The sequence below is a fragment of the Acanthaster planci genome, linkage group LG16, assembly GCF_054643075.1.
Source record: "Acanthaster planci isolate LZ-2023a linkage group LG16, COTS_SCS, whole genome shotgun sequence".
Classification (NCBI taxonomy): Eukaryota; Metazoa; Echinodermata; class Asteroidea; order Valvatida; family Acanthasteridae; genus Acanthaster; species Acanthaster planci.
This window is the reverse complement of record NC_141792.1, coordinates 13,067,530-13,093,736: the sequence shown is the minus strand read 5'-3', so window position 1 is coordinate 13,093,736 and position 26,207 is coordinate 13,067,530. Positions and strand designations below refer to the sequence as shown.

Here is a 26,207-nt window from a genome sequence, read left to right as displayed (position 1 = left end):
GGCAGGTTAAGAGTCTATAATGGCTGTTTAAGCCACAATGCTTGAGCAAAACCTGTAGTCTCCTCTCCAGTGTGCATGCAGTGACAACATGCTATAAAAAGATAGACATGTACTAGTTATATATACTAGTTTCCCAAACAAAAGCCTCTAAGATTCACTGGGTACACTAACATGCAGACAGCATTTGTTTGCTTTGATAGTGGCCAGAGAGATAACCCCAGCTAAATATCGGCAAAGTTTTTTAAAACTACTACAAGTGTACAAATATCTATTACTTTCATCAGGAAGTTCAGTGTTGAAGTCTTGCACACCAACTGAAAAAAAAAACGAAAAATTTATTTTAACTCATTTGGACATTTTAGTCAAATGTAACAGTGTTATTTTGTGAGATTTCAAGATGTCTACAGGATATGAGACTTTTCACAAATTCCTAATATAATTGTGAAACCGGGCTGGAACATAAAGGGCAGTTCAGTGACCATGATAAAGCTGCCACTGATAATTAGCACTGGCCCCCACCAATGGCAGTAAGCAGAGTGATAAGTATTGTGGTAGGCCAAAGTTTCATGACAGTTGCTCCAAACAAAACCAAACACATTTTCTTCTTGCTGATTCTTTCACAACATTTCCACCTATCCAGGTCAAAGTTAACAGAGTGAACTCATAGATTTACAATAAAAGTCTCACTCAATCAGCATTACTTATACAATCTGTCGAACCATCTCTTGGCAAATGGCTGACTTTCGAAGTCCCTTTTTATTGTCTGTTTATAATTTTATATATCTTACTTGATATCATTATAATTAAATTCACCTGTTGTGGACATTTTGTTGGCAGTCAAGGTTACATTAGTAGCCAGACTCTGCGTTGCACTGGAGACTGGTTGCAGAGTGGACATCTCTGCTGTTCCCTCTCCTGGTACGTCACTTCCTTTATCAGTTACTTTTAATAAAGTGGATTTCTCCTGTTAAAGTTCTACTCATGTTAATTTCGTGAAACATCATGCTCTTTGTTAAAATAGCTGCTAAATACAAATATTTTGGAATTACAATGTCTTTTGCCAGTATAAAAGGTTCACTTATGCCAATTACTTCATTCGTTTCTGAAGAATTTCCACTTGTATGAAAGCCTGAGGTGTACTGCATTCAGCTAAAAATATAGCAGTTGCTTTTCAATGTTCTTGGACTCACCATCAAGGGTTGCAGTTCCACGCTCCTCTGGGTCAATTCTTCGGCACTTGTTTGTGGTGTTGCTTTCTGGTTGATGATAACCTTCTTCACACGGTGAACACCGCATTTCTGTACCATGCTCACCACCTAAGATTTAAACAGTAAAAAGATGTTCCTTTGCAATCATGGTATCAAAGAGGTTTTCAATCTGTTTCACTGTAAGCCCGGGGATTTGCAGAAACTATAACGATGACTGCATCGTTAACTGAAGCAATCTTTAAAATGACTGAATACAATAAATAATGGAAAATACTCTGATGGGTTATCATAGGTTTATGGTGTGAAAGAGGTTTGCTCTGACATTTGACACTGAAAGCTTCAAGGCTCTAAAGCTGTCGCAAGATTGATTCAGAAGTTGAAGACAGCAAAGATGATCGTTTATGGACCACCACTGTGGAACCCATGGTCTTTAATAATAAAGCTTGCTGCCTGAACACATGAAGTGCAAAGTGACATGGATTTTGACTGCACGACTCTTTGTGTGGCTGGTTTTGGTTATTAACTCTGCACATTGTTACTTTGCAACTTCAATTTATAAAATTGATTTTTACCTCCTCCTTTTGGGGTGTGGATCTACCATACGGCAGCATTTTGAAAATAAGGGAGCCTCAAAAGTGTGAATCTAGTGTTGAGTTTTTGCTCAAATTAAGATTTCTGTTATTTTTTATTATTCTTTTAACTTTTTATCGTCCTCAGGGCACTTTGTATTCCTAACAAAAGGTGCTTTTGAAATGACTGTATTGTTATTTTACTGCACTTTTACACACACCATCCTACCTCCAGATATTGGTTCATGATCCTTACTGCAACGAGGCACCGGCCGACAATCATTACGAGTTACCAAGTACCCATCTGGTCCACATGTACAAGTAATGTCAGGACCAGCTGGATTGCATTCTTCATACCCATCATGCTCATCCTACAGAAAGACAGTGGAACAAGTGTGAGGAAAGATCTTTAAAATCAATACTAAGATATGCTTCACATTAAAGCAAATTATGAACAATCAATTGTGGTTAAACGGACATGTAAATGTAAGATCCAAAAGCAGAAGAGGATTTTCAGTCGCACGATTCCAAAGGTCAGCATCCAATTTACAAAGATGTCCGCTGCAATGTGCGCCCCTCCAAAGTCTCTCAACATTCTGGTGTCAATGAAACTGCCAATAGAAATACACAGATTCCAAAGTGCACGCACCTCTGGGGACATGGTACCCTTCCTGAGATGCTTTCACCCGTCCTGTTACGTCACGTGAAAAACCTCTTCAGCTTAACAAAGTTTAAATGCTGATGAAATGAATTAAACTAACCACAATCCATGGGTAATTGCAGACAGTGCAGTTATATGCTAACTTGCATTTGTTCCGCGCTTGCATTATTTGTCCAGTGCGTACCAAATCACAACTAAGGAAAAAAATGGTATAAAGTATTCACCTTACTTATGTTTATACTAAACATCTAACCCTTATATGCAGCATAGAATAGAAAGGTTAAATTAAACACAGGAACATTTTCAGTGGGCAGGCAAATTTGGCCATTCACCTGGTTTGTGAGTTTGAGTGTCGCTTTGTTTACCAATAAATAGAAAATACAAAACATGAACACAAAATGATGACAAATTCCAATATATGGAGAACATGACACTCACTCTGTGTGTTGATTTTCCTGTGAATCTTGGTTGCATGTGCAATCCCTTTTAAAGATTTCCCCACGTTTACATAAGTCACATTCACAGAGGCGACCAGTTGAAGGGTCAGTGAAATGATAAGTAAAGTCAGCACTAGTATCACTCAATATGCAAGGGTCTCCCTAAATGAAAACAAAGACATTTTCTTTGCATTAGCAAATGACAGACAATCATTTCATCAGTGTCAATGAAGGCTTATTCACACGAAAGCCTCTCAACCCGAGTTGAACTCAACCCTGGGCTAACCCATGACCGCCCTGGGTTGAAAATCAGACTTTTCAATCCAACATTCTATCTGGTATTGTTTCATATTTGTTTTGTGTAAACCGAACTTATCGGAATGAGTTCAACCTGGAAATGAGCAGGAAAAATTTTCAATCCAGGTTGGAAATTCTTTATCCTGACACAGGATTTGGCGCAGGGTGAATTGTCACAGTTTTCAACCCTGGATCAACCCCGAGATTTGTCTAGTGTGAAAAGGCCTAAAGCACTCCCTTCCAAGATCTTGTAAGAAGTCATCTGATGTAAACATTTGAATAACCTTCTTTTTACAACTGCCAATGTCTTCCACACATCACCAAAATATGTCAAGTCTGTCAAGGTCATCTGGTTAGTTCAAATCTTCCATCAGTACATGTGTGTTGATAATACGGGCATTTCACAACAGTGCGCCTCCAAGAGTTTGCAACGCGTTGGCCAATCACAACGTGCGAAATTTCGACAAATTTCGCACGTTCTGATTGGCTAACACGTTTCCAACTCTTGGAGGCGCACTATCGTGAATTGCTCGTCTTCATCACAGTGTTTAGTTTTATTTCTTGGAGATGTTAATTCCTGTTATAGATTCAAGTTTTAGTCATTAGTGCTGCGAGCTGACTGACAGCAAATGCATAAATACATGTATATTGAGTATAAAGGTTTGCGGTAGTACTATGTGGAGGAATATATCTCTTATGAGTATGTGATACATATTCCTTCACATGGTGCTACCGCAAACGTTTCCATTATTGCTGTCGTCCACCATGAATAGCCTGAAATTCCATCTATATTAACTATATACAGAAATCCTGTAAATCAACTCACTGAAAATTCACACTAATCACAACTTACTTAAAATCACAATGAAAACAAACCATCTAAATCAAATTACACTGTACTCGCGAAATTTAAACTTGCACAAACAAACGTCTAGTTTATCCACTATTTCACTTGTTACCAAAGGATTTATTACAAGGGTGAGCAAGCAATACAATTACATGTACATGTATATGTAGTTCCCAACATGTATCTATCAACAGGATTTGAAAACGAAGAAGTGAATGGAATGCAATGTTCAACTCACCAAAATGACTTAATCCCAGCATTTCACATTGTGATAAAAAGTGCTCAGTATAAATAATTCAAAAACAAAGATGCATTTTTACATGTATTTAGAACTCAATATTCATTTTCTCCAAATACGAACCTCAATTACAATGCTGAGATTTGATTCTCAGTATCATAAACTCCACCATACCCTTGACATACATGTACCTGTACATGTCATTTTGGATTATTTAATGTTGAACATCCTTATCAAACAATAAATCCTGAAGCTATATGAGAAAAGCCACATCATCCACTTGTTGCAAATAAACACTCATGCAAATGCAGCATACATGTCAAAGGGAACGTAATGTCCCTGTAGATAACCAAATAAAACTGAGAGGAGATTTAAGATGTATATGTAACCCATGCCACTACCACAACAAGAGCATAAAGTTGCTTTCTGCTCTTTCTTATTTCAACAGTTCAAAGTCAAATTGCATGGATTAAAGTGGAGGTCAGTTTTGGGGTTTGTAATATTTAGCCAGAATAGCCCTTTGATTTAATTCCAATTTTTTTTTGCAGGATCAGTTATTTATTTAAAGATGTCATTTTCTCATCAATTTTGACAATAGCGTTATTCATGCCTAGTGTGAAATGTTGAAACAATGTCACAAACGAAGACGCAAAGCTGCCAGTATCATGTCACACTTATACCCTAAGTGTTCCATGTACATACCATTGGAAAGTTCTCTTTCTGCTGAATTAAAAAAAAATAATATTTCAATGTTGAAAATTCTGACTCTCTGCTCAAATTGTGGTGACAGGTCGCATACATAAAATCTGATTGTATTTCAAACAACACAAATTAAAAGGAACACCTACACGGGAAAAGAATAGTTAAATTTGCCCAGCAAAATGCCCCTATCGGCACATTCACACATGCACACTGTTTCTAGCCAATCATGCACAGTATATTGCCCTCAAACAGTTTAATGATCAAAATGCACCACTAAATAGCAGGGTGTCCAAATGAGGAAAGTCAATTTCTAAAAAGATTTTGAAAAGAAGTCATGCATGGACCAAAAAAACAAACGTTTTGGGGCTGCCACCTTGTGCATACATGTGAGAACCCCCTCAGCAGTGACAAAAACAGGCCAGACTGACCTTTGACTCATAAAAAAGTCTAGTGAAACAATTAGTCATGTGAACTGAAAGGCTTGTGCAGTTGTGTGGCTGAACCAGTGTGTGGAGTGTGGACACAGTAGATTAGCCCAGTGCCACCATGAATGCTACACCATGGGTCAAAAGTGACATCTGTCTTCTATGCAAATTATTTAAGGATACATTAAGTGACTAAGTTGTGTTTACGGTTGCTAAGACTGCCCAAAATTATAATTAGATTAAGATGGGTTTTTATGCACGGTTTGTTAGTACCCTCCTATGCTGAAGTCACTCTTTGGGCCAGTTGGCAAGCCCTACGAAGATACAAAGCTGTGCCATATCGTGCACTGAACTAACTATATGCCTCACAAGAATATCGGATCCAACAACTGTGCCTTACTTTTTTCATGTGCATAATTGTGCAGTAAACCAACTGTAGCGATGAGGACTGCACAAAGACCCTGGGTCAATTTGTGCTGGCAACCTACTTGTGTTTCATGTAGAATACACATGTACAAGAGTGACTCTTGGCATTCGTGCATATTTGTGCTGTTTTTAATAAACACATATGGATGGATATATGACCTTTATATAAAACTGAATGGAAATAAAAGTATTCTACTAATTTCAAACAATGTTTCAACCTTCCATGCAAAATTTCTTTGAAGTTTAAACTGCAAACCCTGATTACAGCACATCCAACTACTGGAAAGGCCAGAGGGAGAGGGAGAGGAGAGGGAGGCACAGGATGGTAAGGCGTGCTACACACTGGTTGAAAATAAAGAATATGGCGCCCATGGGAACGGTTTAAAATGTAGGTCAGGTGAACAAAATGCACAAAGATATCCAAACAAAGAAATTAACACACCAACTGTGGTGGAAAAGCTGGAGAACTCACAGTGCAGTACCTTTCAAAAAGCTGATCTCAGTTGACTTTCTAGATCTCTGTCATTCCAAACGGTGTTGAGAAATTTAAGAATTTGTGGTAACACTTGTTAACAGGGACATACACAAATAAATGTATATACCCTACATTTCGTATCACTGCAATGCACTCATGAATACAAATGTGGCAACACAAGATGTTTACAAACTGGTCATGTTGAGTTAGTTGAGTATTTCATGAGTATTCACACATCTTCACAAGAAAGACACTACTCCGGTCTCAAAAGTCATACACTACTTTTCATATAAAGTGTGACTATCATTTTCTTATCATTAACCCTTCTCGCATCAGCTCAGTCCTTGCAACAACAGGCCATCGTCACTGGTCGCTGGATGACTTGTGAAAAATACTTATGACCAGGGTGAAATTTCTAGGGGGCACCTGAAATGTACACATTTTTTCCAGGGGGCAACCAAAGGTTAATGAACTGTGGCTTGTATGCAGGTTGTGTACATTTTAATTTTTCAAATGGGGGACCTGGACAAAGGGGAGGACACGATTCCCTAGGGGGGGGACATCCCCCCTCAGAGAAATTAAATTGGTCATCATGGGATCTCCCTGAAAGAATGCTTGATAGAATCCTTTGCTACATCATCAAGGATAATGCAAACGGGGGTAACTGTTATTTTTCACACATCCTGTGGTATTAGGGGGAGGTTACTTACATTTGGGCCAGGTTTAAACTTTGGGGCTCGCTTTTCACGTCTACTGATCTTATCTGCTGCCTGGTTCAGGTTGTCTGTACTCAATGGCTGTGATGAGTAATAAAAAACAGGGTTATACCAAAGACAATGACAATCAGATGATTGGTGGGCATGAGTTCTGTTACAGCAACACCACGTTGTGTTTGCAAATTGAAATCTGAATAGAACAGGTAGACATTTCTGACGGGAAGAGTACACCATTCATGCTTCACCCCTTTACTGATGGTACCCAATTTCCCAAATGTGCCGCCTGTGAGACAAAGGAGAGTTTTTTAGTTCTAGCCATGGGGTAATGCCATCCTTGACAATCTACTTACATTAGTACGTCCCGTAAACCCTTCATTCTGGTCTTTATTCCCTTCTTCCTCAGTTGGCGTGGTTGGAGATGTGAAGGGAAACAAGCTAACGTCCTCCACTATCGCGACAATAAATGGCTGTAATGCCAATACATTGAAATCAAGAAAATTATGCAGTAAAATCTCGAGCTGAACTCACCCTGTCCTTGGCCTGGGCAAACTCCGACAAGCCGTGCAAGGGGTCTTGTTAACACACAAGAAATTACCAACTCAGAAAACTAGGATTCTCTGTCTTTAAAACAGTAATATGGCTGTTACGCCCCAACTATAGCATATAAGTCCCAACTATAGTTGGGACAGTCCCAACTGTAGTACTGCAGTTGGGCTGGCCCAACTATTGTTGACCAATGTCTGTGGGAAATGTCTCGACATTATCCAAGTCAATGTGTCTCACGCTTGACACAATTCATCTAAAATGTGGCACTTCTTCTGTTCATCTAGCCCTATGACAAATGACATGACATTTGTAAATGATATGACTTTGGCACATGCTGGACACAAGCACACAGGACCTCTCTGCTGTAGTTGGGCCGGCCCAACTATAGTTGGGACTAATGCTATAGTTGGGGCATAACAGGTATACTGCCTCTTTAATATATCATACTCGTAAGAGCCGGACGTGTTTACTTAGGCCGTGTCCGAAACGGGCTTCCAGAGCTACGGCTAGGTCTATTGTCTACGCATCTTCCCGCATTTCCAATGGAGCAAATTAGTCCTAGACCTAGCTCTAGACAAGAGATTCAGACACAGCCTTAGTATAGGGTGCACTGAACTAATTCAAGCTCCATTGAAAAAAGTGTAAAATCAACCAAGTTTGGAGCCCCATGGCAGGCAACTGAAGTCCCTGAGGCCTCTCAAACAAAAATCAATGTGTTGTTTGGTCCTTCAGATTTCATTTGGTTTTCAATTTGTAGTAGGTTAACCAATGAATTTTTTAATTATCCGCCCAAAACAAAATCACCCCCCAAAAAGTGAATGTTGCCAAGCCCTCCCAGCGGCCATTTTTCAAATGACATCCCTCACCTTCCTGGGGCTCTTCTGACTAATTTTCAATCCCATTTTTGTCTGCTTTGCCCCCAGATGGGTGCCCCTGAATCTACAGAGATGATCCTGGGCCATACTGACACAATTCCACCATTTCCTGGCCCAAACAGACCCCTCTTTTCGAAACAATCTCTGGGGGTACTTTTTCTGCGCCTCGGCCTGGCGGAGAATTTTCCTTGAATTGGGACACTGCACCCGAAAGTAGGCCTAAGTCATGTAAGTCTGAAAATTGTATGCACAAAATGACATTTTTATCAAAAACAGCGAAGTGACACAACTCCACAATACAAAACAACGATACTTACCAAAACACTCATCAGGACTAACGAAAGTTTGACCATGTTTGAAGATTTCTTTTTTGCAAATTTTGGGGTTCAATTCACAGACCTATCGTTGGCATTTGCAGTCGAGGCAACTTCGCATGCAAAAGACCGGCGACCTCGGCCGCACCTATGAGGCGCCCTTTGTCGATGACCTCAGTTTAATTGCACTTTTGTCCTGTATACAGGTTGGTTTCGTATTTTATACATAAGTTTCGTCCTTTATATACTTCTTTCGTCCTTTGAATATTTTGTTCCATTTTAAATTTATTTCACTTTCGTCCTATATTATATACGGGGCGCCTCATATAAATAGTTGTTTTCGCTAGCACTGTGTACAAAATCATGGAGGTACCTCCATGACAAAATCAACCAGTGGAAGAAATTTCTAGAAAACGTCAGCACTTAGGATCTGGGGAATTCCCGTGATTGCAAACTTTGACAGGAGGTACTACGGAGGCGTATAAGAGCCACTTATAAATTTATTTTTGTTACTACATGTATCTCGTCACGGCGAAATACTAACTTGCCACAGAATTAGTCGCCGCGAGATTATTAGGTCACCGCGGCGAGGTAGTATTTGGCCACGAGATATAGCATTTCGCCGCGGCGAGATTCTCGCCGTCAGACATCCGGAAAAGGTCATGGTCAGCAATGGGTGGCGCGTTCGTGAGAGGGAGCATAAGAGATCACTTCGTTGGGCTAAAGCTGTGAAGGTCATCAAGTTTTGTTTTTGTTTTCAAATTCCATGTGACTTAGGGAAGGTGATTTGGACATTATAGTAGATATCTTTCTTTCTTTCTTTTTTTTCAATTAAAGAAAAAGCCTTATTTCCCTCCCAAACCAATCTCTGGTGGATACATTATCATGATAGCACGAACGGTAAATTTCATTTTTTGCCTCTTTGCCGCGTGATAAAGACCACAGTGACGTGACTGCGAGAATAGTAACTCGGAAAAAAATTGCAAGTGTCCCTTTTACACTTCCGTAAGTCGCCTGTACTTTATCGGAATATTATGATTCTGTGTAAAATGTCTGCCGTGGCCGGTTTGGTTCGTTTTTCTCTATCGACATGATCGATGTCATCTTGATTAACCACTAGTCGATTTCCACATTGTAGTTAGCCTCAACTGTAGTTAGCCTGAACTTTCACGGACACTTAACTGAGAGCTGTCATCACCATCCGACCATGGACCAGCAAAATTTGTCTGCGGTAAGTTGGCACATGGAGCATGGACATGATGGAGACTCCTTCCTCCATGCATGGAATACCGAGTAGCTCTGTGGTTGGCACGATGGGCGTAAATCATTGGCCCTTATTATTACACATGTAAACAGGCCGACAAGGCCATAATGTACACTCCTTCGTCGATATTGAGGAGTATACGGCTAATGCAGTAAAGGGCTGTTTCATGCTGCGTTTGCACACACGCAGCATGTAATGTGAACGCCGCATTTGACGTTTATCCATTGATCTCCAATGTACCAAAGTTTCATATACAAAGGCTGATAGGCTAGATAGACTGTCATAAATTTCTTACTAGCCCTATACTGGCTTAAAGTTAAGCATTATAAACTAAATAAGCGTGACTCACATTTCCTTCTGTTCCTTCTTCCAAACTTGACGTTGGTCTCCGGTAATTCACTGCTGCGTACACCTCAGCCATTATTCTTTGCAAATTTATCCATTCCAAATGCAGAATTCAGTTTTTCTTCGAAATCTGACGATTGAAGCACAAAAATCTCAACCGGTGTTTGAAAAGCTCCATTTGAAAGTACACGCAACGAAATTCGCAACGCTCGTTATTTACCCTCCTGAAAATACGCATACGTGGGACACATTTTGGATGTGACGTCCTATCCAGTCTATACAATGGAGATCAATGCGTTCATCTGGTTCGTAAGTGACTTCGTCACAATGGCGGACATGCCACTATTTGCAGACTCTCATTTGACAATCGCTGAAGTTATCTTCCGGTTCCATGTAAACGGCTATCAAAGCATGTAACCCTGTGAGAAGTGCACGTTCACTTGTGCAGTGGGCGTGATTTAAACTGAAGTGACGTCACACGATCCGGATACTTTCATGTTTTCTCAAGTCTCAACTGCGTGTGCATATCCGACCAAAAAGTTTAAAATTTTTAATTTGTCCGAATACGCATACATTTGGTGCGTACGCACTATTCATTATTTTCACAAACTGCGTGCAAGGGCGTGCATTTTCATTACGCACTGTGCTTTCGTTCATGTACTTCAGACACCTTTTAATAGAACTTCATGCTGTGTATACAGTGAATACGCAGCGAATATGAACCGGCCTTAACACTGCAGGGAAAAATCTGTGTCATCCGTATGTAGAATTCCTTTGTGGTTTACAATGAAGAGGAAATAAATGTTACCCAATGTCACAGTGAGGTACCGGGGGGAACTGCCCTCCTGAAGGACTTTTTTTACAAATAATACTTTGTAGGTGAGTACGAAAGAAAGTAAATATTAGCACCAAAACCCTTAAAAACAACACCGCAAAATACATGTAAAAGCAATGATGTCGAGACCATATCAGTATTGCTTTTGATATTAATTTCCTCCCCCAACATCATGTTAAATGACAAGCCTGAAGCCGCATAACTTTGCTTTTGAAGTTGGCTCCCTGACACCAAAAGTTCCATACGCCTATGGAACGTCACTGTAAATATTTTAAATTGAGAATTGCCATGATTATATTACATGCGCTTTGGTTGGAAAGTACTGTAAAACTATTTTCACTTTTAAGTTTTATGCTTTTAAAACTTTTTTCTTAACCAACAAATATAATTAGTGTAGGCTTCTAAACGTACATGTACGTGGTGTGTATTCCATTTAAATTATTCTTCTTACAGCGTTCAACATTCCCAGACAAGAAAATTTCATCCTGGTTAATTTGATTGGTGCATTTCCTTGGAGGCCTCGAGGGGGTGCACATCCATGACAAAAGATAGGCAAGCTGGAAAGATTTGGAAAGGATCCCTCTTTCCTGATGAAATTCTGGAGGAATGTCAGGCTCAGCACTGTCTTACTGTAAGCTTTGCTGAGACAAAATGTACTGCCTTCAGTCAGGCCTGTGGCTGGGGGCGGGGGATTGAAGTGCCCCCTCCCAGTGAGCAACTCCCCCTCCTCTCCTTGACAAAAAGCATAAGCATCCAAATATTCATAGTTCTTCTTGTGTCATCCTGTGACCCCCCTCTCAGTGCCCAAAGCTGATGACAAAGCTGCTTAAGGTATGTTTGTTGGGATGAGCATAACCAAACAGTCTCCCAGTGAGGACTACGGGCCAAGTTTAACAGTGAAGAGATATCAGTGAGGTGATTGCTGAATGCCGTGTTGTTTGCACCAGGTGCCCTGTGCCACAAGTATACAAAGTTCACTTTGTGCTTATTCAGATGAAGTTTTTTCATGAAGTCTCTGTGCTATATATTACAAGATGTCATTGAACCTCAGTGTAGGGTTTCAAAGTGCCTCACTTGTTTACATATTCTACCTCCCTGAATGCAGTGATTGTGGAATTTTTTCAGGTGTATACATGTAGACAACACAAAACATTGATTTGTCACAGTTAATATTCATTAGCTATGTGCATGTCATTAATCATTTAATAATTTTTTTTCCTTGTCTGACTAGATTTTGATGTTGCTCTTTCTACATCAGGCCTACTGTTCAGAAGTTAAAAGCCTCACAAGTGATGCCTCAGTATTTCCACAAGTTCTCGGTCATGTCATAAAGCCTCGTTCAACAAGCAGCAAGTTCATTCCGGGCCCAGATGTTAGAGTCTCTTATTATTTCTTTTATTTAATGACACTGCAAGTTTTCTTGTGCCACAGCATTAACCAGTTACAAATAGGCCTACTTATCAGCAATTTGTCAGGTCATAAATGAATCAAACTATTTCAAGGACAGAGGTATTTTGTCAGTAACCACCTTGAGCATATCTGGCTGAAAAGACTGGAAGCTTTGTTCATCAACTGATACAAAATGTAAGATTTTAATAAGCACTCATTATGTATATTTCAAACAAGAAAGTCAATCAGTGTGGACGTTGTTCATGTGCAGGTGTATGTTTCCTAGGGAAAACTATGTTTACTCGATGCCAATCACATCCAAGAACAAACAAGAAAATTACTCAGTGTGGACGTTGTTCGTGTATTTTTCTCTAGGGAGAACTATGTATACTCGATGCCAATCACATTCAGGACAGACGATATGAGAAACGGGATGATCGAGGATGGTGTTGCTGTGGATTGTGTGGTGTTGGAAAATATGCCAAACAGCTGTGTCAGTGCGGTGGTCCAAATGGAACTCCAACAAAATTTACAGAGTAAAGATTAAAGGACCCATTATCTTCCATACTACCCCAGACCACTCAGCAATCCTTGCATTGTCTCCAAACCACCCTGCCCGTTACTCCCTGTACTGCCCCAAATCACCCCGCCTGTTACTCCCTGTACTGCCCCAAACCACCCTGCCTGTTACTCCCTGTACTGCCCCAAACCACCCAGCCTGTTACTCCCTGTACTGCCCCAAACCACCCTGCCTGTTACTCCCTGCACTGCCCTTGACTACCCTGCCTGTTACTCCCTGTACTGCCCCCAAACCACCCTGCCTGTTACTCCCTGTACTGCCCCAAACCACCCTGCCTGTTACTCCCTGTACTGCCCCAAACCACCCTGCCTGTTACTCCCTGAACTGCCCCAAACCACCCCGCCTGTTACTCCCTGCACTGCCCCAAACCACCCCACCTGTTACTCCCTGAACTGCCCCAAACCACGGCCTATCTGTTACTCCTTACACTGCCCCAAACCACCTTGCCTGTAACTCCCCACACCACCCAAGACTGACCTGCCCCCTGATCGGCAGAAAAGAAAAAAGGCTTATTGGGCTGCTGCTTCAACCCATTATCCTGTGAATCCTTTCTCTTTACTGCACAACGAACGAACCATGTACAATCAAGCCTCGTTAATAAGATCCTTCAGACTGGGTAAATTACTTTGTTATAACAGGAACCTTGTATTATCAGGAATGAAAACAATTATTAACAAAAGACGGTGACCTAAAAATTTCCTTGTTATAAGCAAAAATCCAGTGCTCTTATCAACAAGGTTCAACTGCATCTGTAATTTTCCTTTCGTTGCAGTTGCGAATTTGTAAAAGAGGGACTGCAGTACATGGACAAAGCAAATAAATGCAGCCAACCATACAATTGCTCTTTGAGCTGTGGTAATCACCAAGTTAAGGTAACCTGCAAGCAAACAGGATCATTTTATTAATGTATGAAATGTAAACTTTAGCTGCTAGAAAGCCGTGTTTTGTGTGTATGCGTGCTACATCACGGGTTGTGTCTCCTGGTGACATGTTGGCTATTGTATGCTGCATGTTGTTACCCCTGATTGTCTCACCAAAAAACTTTCCAGGTTCCTTTGATTGTTTGTATGCTTAGCACAATTTCATCACAAGCAGAGCTCTGCCTCAAACCAGCCTGAAATAACTCGTTGTTCAAATGTTGTTTCCAGAAGTATATGTAAATAATCAGTGGTTACAAATATGTGGGTGCTGTGGTGCTCCGATGCTAGTCAGTAACTCAGCAAAAGACATCATGAAATTGTTTTTTCACCTTATACCCATTGAAGGTGGCTAATTGTACAGCAATGTCCGACATTAAATGCGAGTGTGAAGAGGGTTGGTTCAATCCTCATCCATCAAAGGGAGAAACCATTCCGAGGGAGTGTCGAGTTAAGCCACGCTGCCCTGCTGGCCAAGGTCTAGAATCCCACACCATTGGTTAGTAAGGTTGAGACAGAATAATAGACTAAAGGCAGGGCTTGCGGTGACACCATGTGGATAGATCTCTTTTGGAATGGTTCAAAACATTGAGCATACATGTACATTCACCAGCTCTTATCAGAACCATTCCTCTTCCAATGGAAATCTATCCACATTGTGTTACCGTAAGTCCTGTCTTTTGTCTATCTCCACCGTGCAAAGCTTCAAGTCTTATAGAACAATAGAATGACGTGTTTTCAAAATGCCAGGTGCTACCAGCAATGCAGCATTAAATATTCAACTCTAACAAGCATCTCCTTTGACTCCTGACATCCAAACAGCATTGATTTCTGATAATGCAGAATGGAATCAATCAAGTGCAAAATATTGTTAATTTCAAACCATACATCAGCCAGAATCTGTCTGAGGCACAAGTCACTACTTGCAAATGAATCCATGTGTGTGTGTGAGAACATGACACTGTGTATGATCGAGTTACTCAGGGGGAAGAGTATGGGATAACCAACACGTACATGATTCCATTCCAACTTCATGTGTCACCATGCAGGGATGGTGTTCTAGTGGATTGAAATTCATGACTCAAACACTTGAGAATGCTTAATTACAATATAAAAATGTGGGTTCTAAAGAATAAACAAGTGGGGGAGATGTTAGGAAAAGAAAATGTTTTGGAGCAGTTGGAGAATGGACGGGGAATAGTAAGCATCACAAGAAAAACGAGTGGATTTGCATGGCACAAGTGAAGAAAATTTAAAAAGCTGATTCGGCCCTAACGGTGTCGTTGTCTTCTGGTCTTGCGTAAATCTTGTACTATCAGCCTACCTCACCTTCAAGCAGAGACTCTAAGTTGCTGTATGACGAAGCTGACGAGCTGCTGTATTTTATTCACCCTACGGACCAGCGGCACTATTTCAAGATACAAGATTTATTTCATTTTCTACAGCATAATAGTCACACACGATAACAGAACTTTTACTAAATACATAAATATGATTGAATGATACTACAATGCACTTTAGAAAGGATACTGTAGAGGGGTACCCAGTGAAAGCAATGCTTGTAGATTTTGGCCCGGTTTGTAACATTACTTATTAAATTAAAAAAACACACAAAGATAAGACAAGTAAACGTTTAGTTGCAAGTACACTACAGTTCAAGGATTTCAGAATGTGAGTGTAAGGAATTTGCATAGCATAGTGAGATACCGCCCCCTTGCTGCATTCTCAAGTGGTTTTTGATCCTCGCAGCATCAACCGGAGAGGTCAGCTTCACCTGTCAGCCATGCAGGGATGGTTACTTTCAAGGATTTGATAACAGCATCTCCAGCTGCCAGCCACACAGAGTGTGCACTGTCCAGGCTGGAAATTCAATTAATGATAACATCTGCCTCAATGATGACTTGCCGATGAACCTGTCATCAAATGTGCCTGGGGAGCCCTCCACCCTAGAACCAAAAGAACTTGGTAAGGATTTCTCTAGCAGGATTGAGGCTACATATCTTTTGGAGTTGGTAAAGTAAACACGCTTTGCTGAAATGGTGAAGCATGCTAACACAAAGACTTGTTGGTTTTGAATGCAGAATCTACCACAGGAACGACACCCACGCAGACCCAACCTTCTGGGGAACCGAGGAGCACTCAAGAGAATCTTCCAGACGACGAAGTGCAACCAGGTAATATTCCTAAACAAACTCATCGTTTAATCAAAGTTTGACAGGGGACTTTCCCTGAAGATATTCCCCCCATTAAAGAGATACACTGCATGCATTGCTTTAATCCCCCCCCCACGCAAACTTTAAGGTTTATATCCAGCAAGAAATGAGACCGAGGGGTACCGCCCCATTAACATGTCCAATCCCTAAACACTCTAGACTATTGTTACCTAACACATTCCCTTAGATGTCTGAAAAGAGTTCCTCAGATTCCAGTGAGACAATGGCCAACACAAAGCAGGGAGGTTATCTCCATCTCACACTTTGCTTCATATGTTCACGTCTTGCTCCGTGTTTTTTGTCACGTATGTGCCCTTGCTTGTTGGAGAAAGAGGGAATTCAGTGGTTATTACAGCATTCATGTAATCTGTCTTTTATTTTGTGGCAGGTGTCTGGTACCCAGCAGGCTACATCATTGCATTGGCTTGTACTTCATGTGTGAATCTTGTCGTCCTTGTCGGCTTTTGTGTGTACATTGAATGTAAGAAAAAGAAGACTTACATGGACTTGCCTACAGTTGACTATAATGCTAGGCAGCAACAAGTCCAAGTACATGAATCAACAGGAAATTGACTGGGCAGCTCTTGAGACTCAGTCAGTATTTTGTGCCTCAATTTTGTATCTTTGGAATATCATCATTGGCCTTCTCCTTGAAAAAAGGATTGTCACTTTTTATTCTGCAATTATTTCATCACTAAATGTATTCAGTAACATCATGGGACCATTCACTTTTGAAGAACAAACTGGTCATGTATACATGTGTATGTTTTCTTTGAGAGTGGACATAAGGTCCTACTCTGCCTAAGACATATCTAGCAAACGCATTGCAAAACGTAACCCTGCTTATCCCAACAGTGCCGGACAGCCAAAGGTTTTTATGTTAGATGTTGTTTGTCTGACCATGGAGGGACGATGGTCCGATCATTAAATGAAAGATTGTTGGGAGCTTTAAGAAATAGGTGAAGCAGTACTACAGATAATTCTTATCAATCTCAAGAAAGTCCAAATAAACGTTTAACTGTTTATTATGACATGTATGGTTGATACAGAATTGTGTATATACTTTCTATATATATTTTGATTACTGCTATAATGAGTCTATTTTGTATTTTTTAAACTTGCAATAACGGGGAATTAGTAACTGTATTTTTCATACCTTGACATTGTGAATTAGTAAATCTTGTCTTCATTTTTGCTAACATAAAGCTTTAAGTTGTCTTTAAAACAACACATAAATATCTCATCCTGTGAAAAAAATATGAATAGATGGTTTACTCTTTCCAAATATTAGGAAAACGCCAAAATTGACCTTCACTTCAATATTTGACTTTGAACCCTTATAGGAAAGAGCAGAATGTGACTTCACACTCTTTGTCATGCCAGGTCACATTTATGGACCAAATTTTGTATTTCAGAATAAATATTGAATTTAAGCTGAAGCATATTAGTACTTCATGTCACCTTAAAAAATTCAAGGACTCTGTTGCTAAGCAACCATTATTTTTATTTTTATAAAACGGAGTGCTACAAACAAAGTCCAATCATTAATTGTACCCGGATATGGAACACACTGAGTACTGAAATTTGTTCGGCACCATCGCTTTCATATTTTAAAACACTTTTGAAAACAAATCTTTTAGCTTCTGAGATTTAATTTTATCTCTTGACGTCATTCTAGTTCCCACACTCACGCATTCTAATTTCATAATTTTATCAGTATCATGTTGTACTTTTTTCTGTCCAACCACGAAGTTGTTTTATCACATTTTATTTTTACTAGTTTGGTATATCTTTTTTGGATTCTTCTATGTACTTTATAACCGTGTTTTCTCTAGATATATTTTAACATATACAGTTAAAAAACTTTAGTTTTTATTATCTATTTTAATTCCCCAGGGCCCCATGGAAGACCACAGAAATGTGAATGGGTATCCCTGGTAAAATAAAGATAATAATAATAATAATATTCAGTTGTGTTAAGTAGAAATAAGAGGATGTAAATTACGCTTTAAAAGTACTTATCAGAGTCTGTGTGTGGTTTTTATATTTTGTTGCAGATGATTTTGGATTTGCTTGGGCCGTCTAAACATAAGAAATAAATGTTTTCTGTGAGAATAAGTTGTTTCCTAGTCTTGTTCTTACCAGCTGCAAATTTTGCTCATCATTAACACTACTCCAAGTCCACCCCTCTAAGAATAAAATGAGCCGGCCTAAAATAAATTCAGTTAATAATTTACTGTTAAGCATAGAAATCAATGCTTAATATTAAATAATGAAGGTGATTTATTTGGCGAGTCTGAAAGGACTTGCAAGGACGGGGGGGGGCATTTACCAAGGAATATTTCCAAAACTCCACCATAATTCTCTTCTTTCAGATTTTTCATGGTGGGTTACAAAGTCATGTTACTTTCACATCCAACTTTCATGAAGCACAAATTGAGCTGAACTCAAGATAATAAAGGTCCTTGAATTCATGGAAAATTAACAATAAGACGAGGGAATTCGGTGAAGATTATTATATCACAATATCTTTATTACTGGTCACATCAGTGTCACTGTTTACCTTTTACGGCAAAAATTGCAGTGCTCCAGGAGTGCTATACCACTTACTAAGATACAAATTCTCATGGTCAACTCTTACACACCCACTCTCATGAGTTTACAAGATGATAGATTAATCCTCAACAGTCGATGTAATAAATACCAGCTTATTCAGCTGGCTATCTTAGTGTAACTCATTTCAATCGTGAAAAACTTGACTTGAGGAGAAACAGTTTAAATGAAGTCATTCCCTGGACATCGAAGATTTCTACAAAAATTAAGAAGCAATCCTACGTTAATTTTTTTCTGTAAAAAGAATTAAAGAACTGTTTACATCATGTACATGTGTATTTACTTACAGAAAAGTGTGTTGACTTGAGAATCTTGACGAACTTGACAAACAAGAATATGATGGTAGAAATATCTGAACAATAAATGAATTATTCAAAGAGCACTACAATGTGCATGTTAATCTCTGCATGAAGAGTGAAGTCTTTCTGACACAAAGTTAGACAGGAAAGTGAAGTCAATATCTCTGAACCACTCTGTAGTCCTCAGTGTTTGACACACTGTGAGGTCATCATCTGTTTCCAAGAACCTTCCTGGACTCTAAGCTAGGGAACAGGAAAGTCACCCAACAACTTTGGACGAGGCCAGGTCAAATCGTTCTTTTTTTAGCAGCAAGTTGGGGTTAATCTTAAAAACACAATAACAATCACAATAAGTGTCTCATTGGGGGCATGTGCTTGAAAGAAGCCTAGGAGAACTGCAAGAAATATTTTGGGAGATGAATAGATAAGCTATGACAGCAAAATCTTTCCCCAAGAATCAAGAATCTTGATTGGGGAAGTTTTGTTAGGGGGCAAAGGTTTCCACTTGCTCTGAGATTTCACACACTAGGGTCATTCTATGACTTCAGGGTCCAAAAGTGTGATAATTTTGTGTCCCTGTTACACCTGACCTGTGTAATTTGACATGGAAATATCACTGAAATTGATTTCAAACTATGTCTGTTTGTTTGGGCAGATAATTTGCATTCATTTATCACTCTTGGAAATCAGAAAATGTATTCTGAACTTACAAAATCATATGTCAGATGTGACAGGGAAACAAAAAACATTGGACCCCTAATTTACAGAATGACCCACTACTGCAGCTTCAAATCAGTCCAGTATAAAGTGAGATAAGTTTGGATAAAAAACTGTAGTAAATAAAAATATGCCTTTATTCATCAACTAATAATGTACACAGGTGTGCAGGTGTGGAGTGAAATCGGCACCTGCTGTTACCTCTTGCCCTTAGCTGGTTGGCGTTTCCCAGACTCAACATCTAGTCTCGTGCTACTTGTTGATGGCTTGGCTAGAGTTACGTCTTGCCTGCAAAGTTTTCCAAAAGAGGCATCATCATTGAAAGAAACGTGCATTATTTCAAACACTTTCTTCACTCTGTTTTTGTTTTTTTACATTATTATGTTTATCAAGTCAAGTTTCACCTGGTCAAATTAACTTGAGCCAGGGTTTTAATCATGTTAAAGAGTGCATGGTTGACAAGTCCGCCTTTCAGGAAACCAAATTCAATTGAAGTCCATCATGGTCACTGATATTCAGAGGAATGGATATTTGGACAGACTACGTGTTTTGGAGTAAATGTTAACTCACGGAGCCTTGAAGATGGCTTACCTTGATTCCTCACTGTTTGCTGCTGAGCCCATAATTCTCCTCCTTGCTGCTGCATAAGCCGCTTCCCTCTCAGCTAGGGATTTAGTCTGCGCCTGAGAATGCAAGGGAGTGAAAAATAAAAACCAATGTTGCTTGAGTGCCTGTCAAGCCTCATCACTTTGTCAACCGTGAGGGCAAGATCGAGCACTGGTACTTTTTACTATGCATATATTTCCCAGAAGAACTGGCCAAAGAGTTAAGGTACCAGTCTATATCCCAACTATGGCACCAGTCTCCACTATAGTTTGGATGGCCTAACTGCCGTGCAGTAGTTAGGGAGATCAACTATTGTCGGCAAATTCCTGTCAAACATTCCTCAACCTTCTCTCTGCGGCTCACAGTTAACAGAATTCGTTCATCTAATCCATGACACAAATATAAACCAGATTCTGCTTCCACAAGTTACTGACAATTGAAACGATTTTGGTACATGATGGCACTATGCCACTGTTGGACTAGCCCGACTATGGCACTGTAGTTGGGACAGATGTCATAGCTGGGACATGGCATTACCACTGCCTGCTTGGATTCCTTGCCGAGATCTTCACTGCCATCAGATCCTGTGGGTCTCCTGAGAATCTTCAGCTGTGGTTGATATGCAGTCCTTATTGAGTCCTCTTGAAGCATGATGGGAGCTTGTGACTGTCTGTCTCTGTCTGCCATCATCTGGTTTGATTTTAGTTGCTTCTCAAGACGTTCATCCAACACCTGCAATATTTAAACGTGACCAAAAGAAAGCTGTAGCTGCACTATTCATTGATCTTGTCAAAAATCTATAACTTTCCCTCCCTTTCCAAATCCAAGGAAACTCTTCCACAGGAACTAATTTGGGAGAAGAGGGGCATGATGGGGTATAATGTGGGCATCAAGATTGGCAAATGGTGCAGCGAGATCACTGACACTGACTGGCTGGCCACAGTTGACGGTAATGACAGTAGATTCAATGTTTGAACGTACCTGCCTACCAAACCATATTGAATCTAGTCTACATTTTATTTTCACTTTCATGATTTCTACTGAGACCTGACAAATCATACTGCTAGGGACTGGGTAGGCCTAGGGGCATGAGGGGCCTAGGTAGCACTTCCAAATACTTGGCACACGGGGGAGGGGCCTACCCCATGTTCATGCTATTAATTCTGATTACACCATGATAAATACGATGCATAGGACCTACTCAGGCATTGTGCATGCATTGATGCCTTTATAAGTAAATATTTTGACCAAGTTGACACATCTAAATACAGAAAGGGAGGGAGGCAGTCAAACTGACCTACACCGAGGGACCATACACTACTATACAGTCACTGTTAATTATGGAGGTAAGCCTAGGCCTATATGAAATTAATATATTCTTAGACCTACAGTCGGTATTATGGAAACTAAAAGCTTCTTAAGATCTTACCCCACTATCTTCCATCTCTTCCCAACTCCCCAATTCGTCATCTTCCAAATTATCAAGATTTCCATCATGATTTGAGGTCATCTTCTTAGCTTTCCTTGCCCTAGCCAGTTACTTCGAACAGCAAATTAATATACAGTCAACAGAGTGAAACACAGGTACCTGACGAAACTGTTTGTTCAAAATGCATACGGCTCTTTTCTGTTTTAAAGCTTTTGATATAAAAGAAACCGGGTTTTCGATTCAGGTTCGACTATTTACCCTCTACAGTATTAAATATTTTTCTAAAATCCTGCAGAATCATATTTCTACATTATATCGATCCAAATCACCTACAATCCCCGCCCCCCGATACAGGCAACAGCCGTCTGTACACAGACGAGAATTGTCTTGTACCCAGACTGCACCACAAGACTGCACATTGTCTACGTGGTATCAAATGACAACCACGAACATCATGTCGTCGGACAATATTGCCAAAGAAGATGCTCTTTTGGAAGTAATTTTCAATCCTTTGATGCCTGCGGGTGGTGAAATACCGCATACCAGCCAAAATGATGACACACAGGGTATGCTTATAATCACGTTAATGCGTGTTTCGCAGGATATGAGGGCAAGACATAATGTACATGTATCGATACATGAATGATATGTGCACACGAGACGATGGAGGGGGGCGGGTCGCTTGCCCAGGGATGTATAAGCACTCTTTCTTGTCAATGTTTGTTGTTACACAAAGGTTGACAAAGCATTTGAGCAAAATTATATTTTAGGGACGGATGCAAGATTTTTGCTGGGTGTGGGGAGGGTGTGAGGAAACACTTTTTTCATTTAATCTCACTGACATCTGATTTTCTTTTCTTGAATAACCAGTAACCGAGACCCTAAAGGCAATCGCCTTGTTGGAAAGGATCAGCTTTTTTTCAAAGGTTAAAGTACAGCATCTGGGACTTGCACACTAATCTTTACTCAGCTTATACCCAGCAAGAAATGAGACCGAGGGGTACCCCCCAACATGTCCAATCCCTATACACATTCCAGACTATTGTACTTAACACATCCCCCCCAAGATGTCTGAAAGGAATTCCCCAGATTCCTGCGAGACAATGACCAACACAAAGCAGGGGGGGTTCTCTCCGTCTCATACCTTGCTGCATATGACTCAGCAGGGCCATGATCTGATGATGTATACATTTGAGGCAAGATATGGGATGGAGAGTGCACCCCCCCCAACATCTTTGTGTTGGTCATTGTTTGAGTGGAATCTCAGGAATTCTTCACACACATCTAGGGGGATGTGTTGGGTAACAATAGTCTGTATAAAGTCTGTGAATAGAGTATGTATAGGGATTGGACATGTAGGGAGTACACCTCCGTCCCATATCTTGCTGGGTATAGATGTAGACCCGACAGTCGGTATTCATATTTTCTGGCCTTACGATCAGTTGCTTATAAATATTAACCATGCTTTTGAATCCTCTATCGTGTCTGTATTTTCTGCTGGAGACCCAATCAACTTTGTCAAGTCAAAATGAATGTCTTTCCATGAAAAGCAATCGGGGATATGCCCAGTACTTCTGTTTACGACCATCTACCATAAAATTTATGTTTAATTTCTTCCCTTTGGTAATGGCATCAATGTAGATGACAACAGCGAAGGTGCTCAACAGGCTAAAGAGTTGGAACTGCAAGGTGTCCACAGCGCAGAGGCAGGTGACATAGACTCCGCAATCAGCTTCTTCAACAAGGCTGTCCAGGTGGCACCAGAGAGGGCGTCCTGCTACAACAACCGAGCCCAGGCCTTGCGTCTGAAGGGAGATGTCATTGGTACGTGCACTCCTAGATTGGCCTGGGCAGCTAAGATACATCAGCGTTTCCATCAGTGTTCACTCTCATCAAAATGCAAAGCAAGACCTTGATTTCAAAAAGTAGTGATGAGACAAGCTACGGTGGTTGTTGATGACACCTTTAGACAATTCCTAAGACCTATTGAATCTCTCAAGGTTCTGTACATCTTTTTACTTTGTCAATTTCCTATCATTCTGTGTCTGGAAGGCATTGTAATTGGTTTGATTTCTTCCCTACAGGTGCCTTTGAAGATCTGAATCATGCCATTGAGCTGAGCGGGGGGCGTGGCAAGGCGGCCTGCCAAGCCTACACCCAGCGGGCACTCATCAACCGACTTGAGGGGCATGATGACGAAGCACTGAGTGATTTCAAGATGGCCGCTTGCCTGGGGAGTGCGTTTGCGAGGTCGCAGGTTGTAAGGATGAACCCCTATGCGGCCATGTGTAACCAGATGCTGTCCGATGTCATTGGGCGGCTAAAAGCTGGGGAATATCAAGATTAAGAACTATGCAACTCATATGAAGCAAGATACGAATACGGAGAGACCCCCCCTGCTTTGTGTTGGTCATTGTTTTAGTGGAATCTGAGGGATTCTTTTCAGACATCTAAGGGGATGTGTTACCAGTAGTCTGTAGTGTGCATAGCAATTGGGCATGTTGGGGGGGAGTACCCCTTGGTCTCATTTCTTGCTGGATGTGATGTAGCTTTGCCCAATCAGTGGGCGTGGTTCTAGATGAGAATAAGGGGACTGAGTTTGCTCGGTTGCCTGTGTTCAGTGAAGGGGTGGGTAGAGCACAGAAACCTGTTCGTTGGAAAGGGGAATTTCGGAAGTAACGTCGCTTATCAAAGGTGTCTTTTATTTCTTTTCACACTTTATTTCTCAAATGATTAAGCTCGCCCGAGTATGGCACCGATGCAAACATATGAATTGTAAAATATTGCAAGTGTAAATTTATGAAAGCCTTACTTGGCTTCTTAAGAGTATCAAGCAAAGTGTTAACCTTTCATCAAGGCCTTCTTGGCCGTGTGTAACCGCAAAGCGACTGGAGAGGAGACCACATACACGTGCAGCTCAGCACAAGAGCCTTTTCCAACTTGTCAGGAATTTCTTATGTTTTTCTTTATGTTTTCGATTTAATCCCAACCAATCATAAGCAAGGGGGGTCAGCATACATTAACCTATTATGCAAATTGAAAGTATACGAAAGATGGCAGGTGTCAGTGGCCGTGAGTGCAGGTCAGTTGTCTGATCAGTATTTGGACAGTTCTTCTGCTGGAAACTCTCACCTTGCCGAGTTTAAACCATTGCAGCGTTGGGCTACTGAATTATCTGTACGCGAGCGTGACACTTTCGTCTCTGCCCACGGGATATGGAAACACAAAAGTAAGAGCTGTATTTCAAGCACTGCCGTTTTGCTTTGACCATTCGGCCTTGATGAACTGCTACTTGCTAGTGTTACTCCAACGTCAGCACCATCCCCCACCAACAAGCGTCATAGTTGTCATCTCACCACTTATTGCCCTCATGAAAAACCAGATGGAAACATTGCATAAGCTTTGGAGTTGATGCCGTTTATTTTGGAGACTCTGTGCTTTGACTGTTTACATGAAATTTATGAATAATGCCTATCAGAAAGCTTAAGAATAAGTCACCACAAAAACCTCAAAATCAAGTTGGAAAAGGCCTCGTGGCTGCACCACTTGCCTGGTCTCCTGTCCAGTCGCTTTGTAGTTACACACTGCCACGAAGGCCTTGACGAAAGGCGAGCAAAGTGTATGTGTTGCCTTGATTAACGGGCTGCACATTTACACCTGTTTAACTGTCACATTATTTGAGAACAAGTTTCTTTGGGATGTTGTCAATAGTATGGGAAAAGCTAAGGGTGGTGAAGGTTATTTTGAAACGCAGCAACGTTATTGCCAAAAGACGGAAACAAAGATCTGTCATGCCAAGTTTGCCGACCGGCTTCAGCAATGCTCTTTCATATATCTGAGGATTGTTTTCTTGGGTTTATGTAAAATTTCAGACAGTAAAGATGCAGTGTCTCAAGTGTTTCGGAACAGTTATTTTCCTTTTAGTTTCAAATGTGTATATTTGTAAATATTTAAAGCACTGAAGTGATTATTTCCAAAAGGTATATTTGGCATGCTAATCAGGGATAATAATCTAATAACATACACAACCTAATCCGCTGCCTTGAAATTTACATATGTATACATGTACTACATGTATTATGCAAAATACTTGGCCATTCATTGAAGAGAAATCTATTTATCATGAATATGAAACTGGTACTTCACAAGCCCCACCCCATCCCCCTATCTTTTTTCTCAATGTAGATTTTCCTTCAGCACATTTGTGGACAAAGCTATACATATGTATTTTACAGCATCCTGACAGTCACCTGTCCTATTTTGA

General features: G+C 40.5%; 4 protein-coding genes across 10 annotated transcripts in view; 2 read left to right on the top strand and 2 right to left on the bottom strand.

Moving 5' to 3' along the window:
* The window catches only part of LOC110979048 (uncharacterized), a 28,160-nt gene extending 18,992 nt beyond the window's left edge, over nt 1-9,168 (bottom strand). For both annotated transcript variants that reach the window (XM_087147459.1, XM_087147460.1), the window contains exons 1-9: nt 8,740-9,168; nt 7,352-7,468; nt 6,996-7,082; nt 2,877-3,037; nt 2,539-2,632; nt 2,007-2,148; nt 1,191-1,316; nt 814-942; nt 276-314 (exon numbers count right to left, since the gene is read on the bottom strand). In XM_087147459.1, the coding sequence (XP_087003585.1) occupies nt 276-314; nt 814-942; nt 1,191-1,316; nt 2,007-2,148; nt 2,539-2,632; nt 2,877-3,037; nt 6,996-7,082; nt 7,352-7,468; nt 8,740-8,775 (931 nt within the window). In that variant the 5' untranslated portion in view covers nt 8,776-9,168. The remainder of the gene's footprint in view (nt 1-275; nt 315-813; nt 943-1,190; nt 1,317-2,006; nt 2,149-2,538; nt 2,633-2,876; nt 3,038-6,995; nt 7,083-7,351; nt 7,469-8,739) is intronic.
* An 83-nt stretch (nt 9,169-9,251) lies between these two features.
* LOC110979049 (tumor necrosis factor receptor superfamily member 1B-like) lies at nt 9,252-18,397 on the top strand. Of its 6 annotated transcripts, XM_087147462.1 has the most exons (9): nt 9,991-10,654; nt 11,113-11,224; nt 12,412-12,552; nt 12,945-13,105; nt 13,922-14,021; nt 14,415-14,565; nt 15,816-16,031; nt 16,148-16,240; nt 16,668-18,397. In XM_087147462.1, the coding sequence occupies exons 3-9, from the start codon at nt 12,418-12,420 to the stop codon at nt 16,850-16,852; spliced, it is 1,041 nt and encodes a 346-aa protein (XP_087003588.1). In that variant the 5' UTR covers nt 9,991-10,654; nt 11,113-11,224; nt 12,412-12,417; the 3' UTR covers nt 16,853-18,397. The 6 variants fall into 6 exon arrangements, with proteins under 6 accessions (XP_022090216.2, XP_022090220.2, XP_087003587.1 ...); XM_022234524.2 differs by lacking the exons at nt 9,991-10,654; nt 11,113-11,224 and adding an exon at nt 9,252-9,470; XM_022234528.2 differs by lacking the exons at nt 9,991-10,654; nt 11,113-11,224 and adding an exon at nt 9,688-9,967 and having other exon boundaries at nt 12,439-12,552.
* A 394-nt stretch (nt 18,398-18,791) lies between these two features.
* Nucleotides 18,792-22,104, bottom strand: LOC110979086 (SUZ RNA-binding domain-containing-like). The gene is made up of 4 exons (XM_022234607.2): nt 21,944-22,104; nt 21,052-21,246; nt 20,500-20,591; nt 18,792-20,196 (listed from the first exon to the last, which is right to left on the bottom strand). Exons 1-4 carry the CDS (start codon nt 22,022-22,024, stop codon nt 20,106-20,108), a joined length of 459 nt encoding a protein of 152 aa, XP_022090299.1. The 5' UTR covers nt 22,025-22,104; the 3' UTR covers nt 18,792-20,105.
* Nucleotides 22,105-22,350: 246 nt separating this feature from the next.
* On the top strand, nt 22,351-25,855 carry ttc36 (tetratricopeptide repeat domain 36). The gene is made up of 3 exons (XM_087147218.1): nt 22,351-22,509; nt 23,585-23,767; nt 24,028-25,855. The coding sequence occupies exons 1-3, from the start codon at nt 22,380-22,382 to the stop codon at nt 24,288-24,290; spliced, it is 576 nt and encodes a 191-aa protein (XP_087003344.1). The 5' UTR covers nt 22,351-22,379; the 3' UTR covers nt 24,291-25,855.
* Nucleotides 25,856-26,207: the final 352 nt, after the last annotated feature.

Bases quoted from the DNA above. Each gene is read 5' to 3' on its own strand.
- ttc36 (XM_087147218.1), top strand. From the start codon at position 22,380: ATGACAACCACGAACATCATGTCGTCGGACAATATTGCCAAAGAAGAT. The intron at 22,510-23,584 runs GTATGCTTATAA...GCATCAATGTAG, and splicing joins CCAAAATGATGACACACAGG to ATGACAACAGCGAAGGTGCT. The intron at 23,768-24,027 runs GTACGTGCACTC...TCTTCCCTACAG, and splicing joins TCTGAAGGGAGATGTCATTG to GTGCCTTTGAAGATCTGAAT.
- LOC110979049 (XM_022234524.2), top strand. From the start codon at position 9,399: ATGGTCAGCAATGGGTGGCGCGTTCGTGAGAGGGAGCATAAGAGATCA. The intron at 12,553-12,944 runs GTTAGAGTCTCT...ATTTTTCTCTAG, and splicing joins AGTTCATTCCGGGCCCAGAT to GGAGAACTATGTATACTCGA. The intron at 13,106-13,921 runs GTAAAGATTAAA...CTTTCGTTGCAG, and splicing joins ACTCCAACAAAATTTACAGA to TTGCGAATTTGTAAAAGAGG.
- LOC110979086 (XM_022234607.2), bottom strand. From the start codon at position 22,024: ATGACCTCAAATCATGATGGAAATCTTGATAATTTGGAAGATGACGAA. The intron at 20,592-21,051 runs GTAATGCCATGT...TTGCATTCTCAG, and splicing joins AGGAATCCAAGCAGGCAGTG to GCGCAGACTAAATCCCTAGC. The intron at 20,197-20,499 runs GTAAGCCATCTT...AAAACTTTGCAG, and splicing joins GCAAACAGTGAGGAATCAAG to GCAAGACGTAACTCTAGCCA.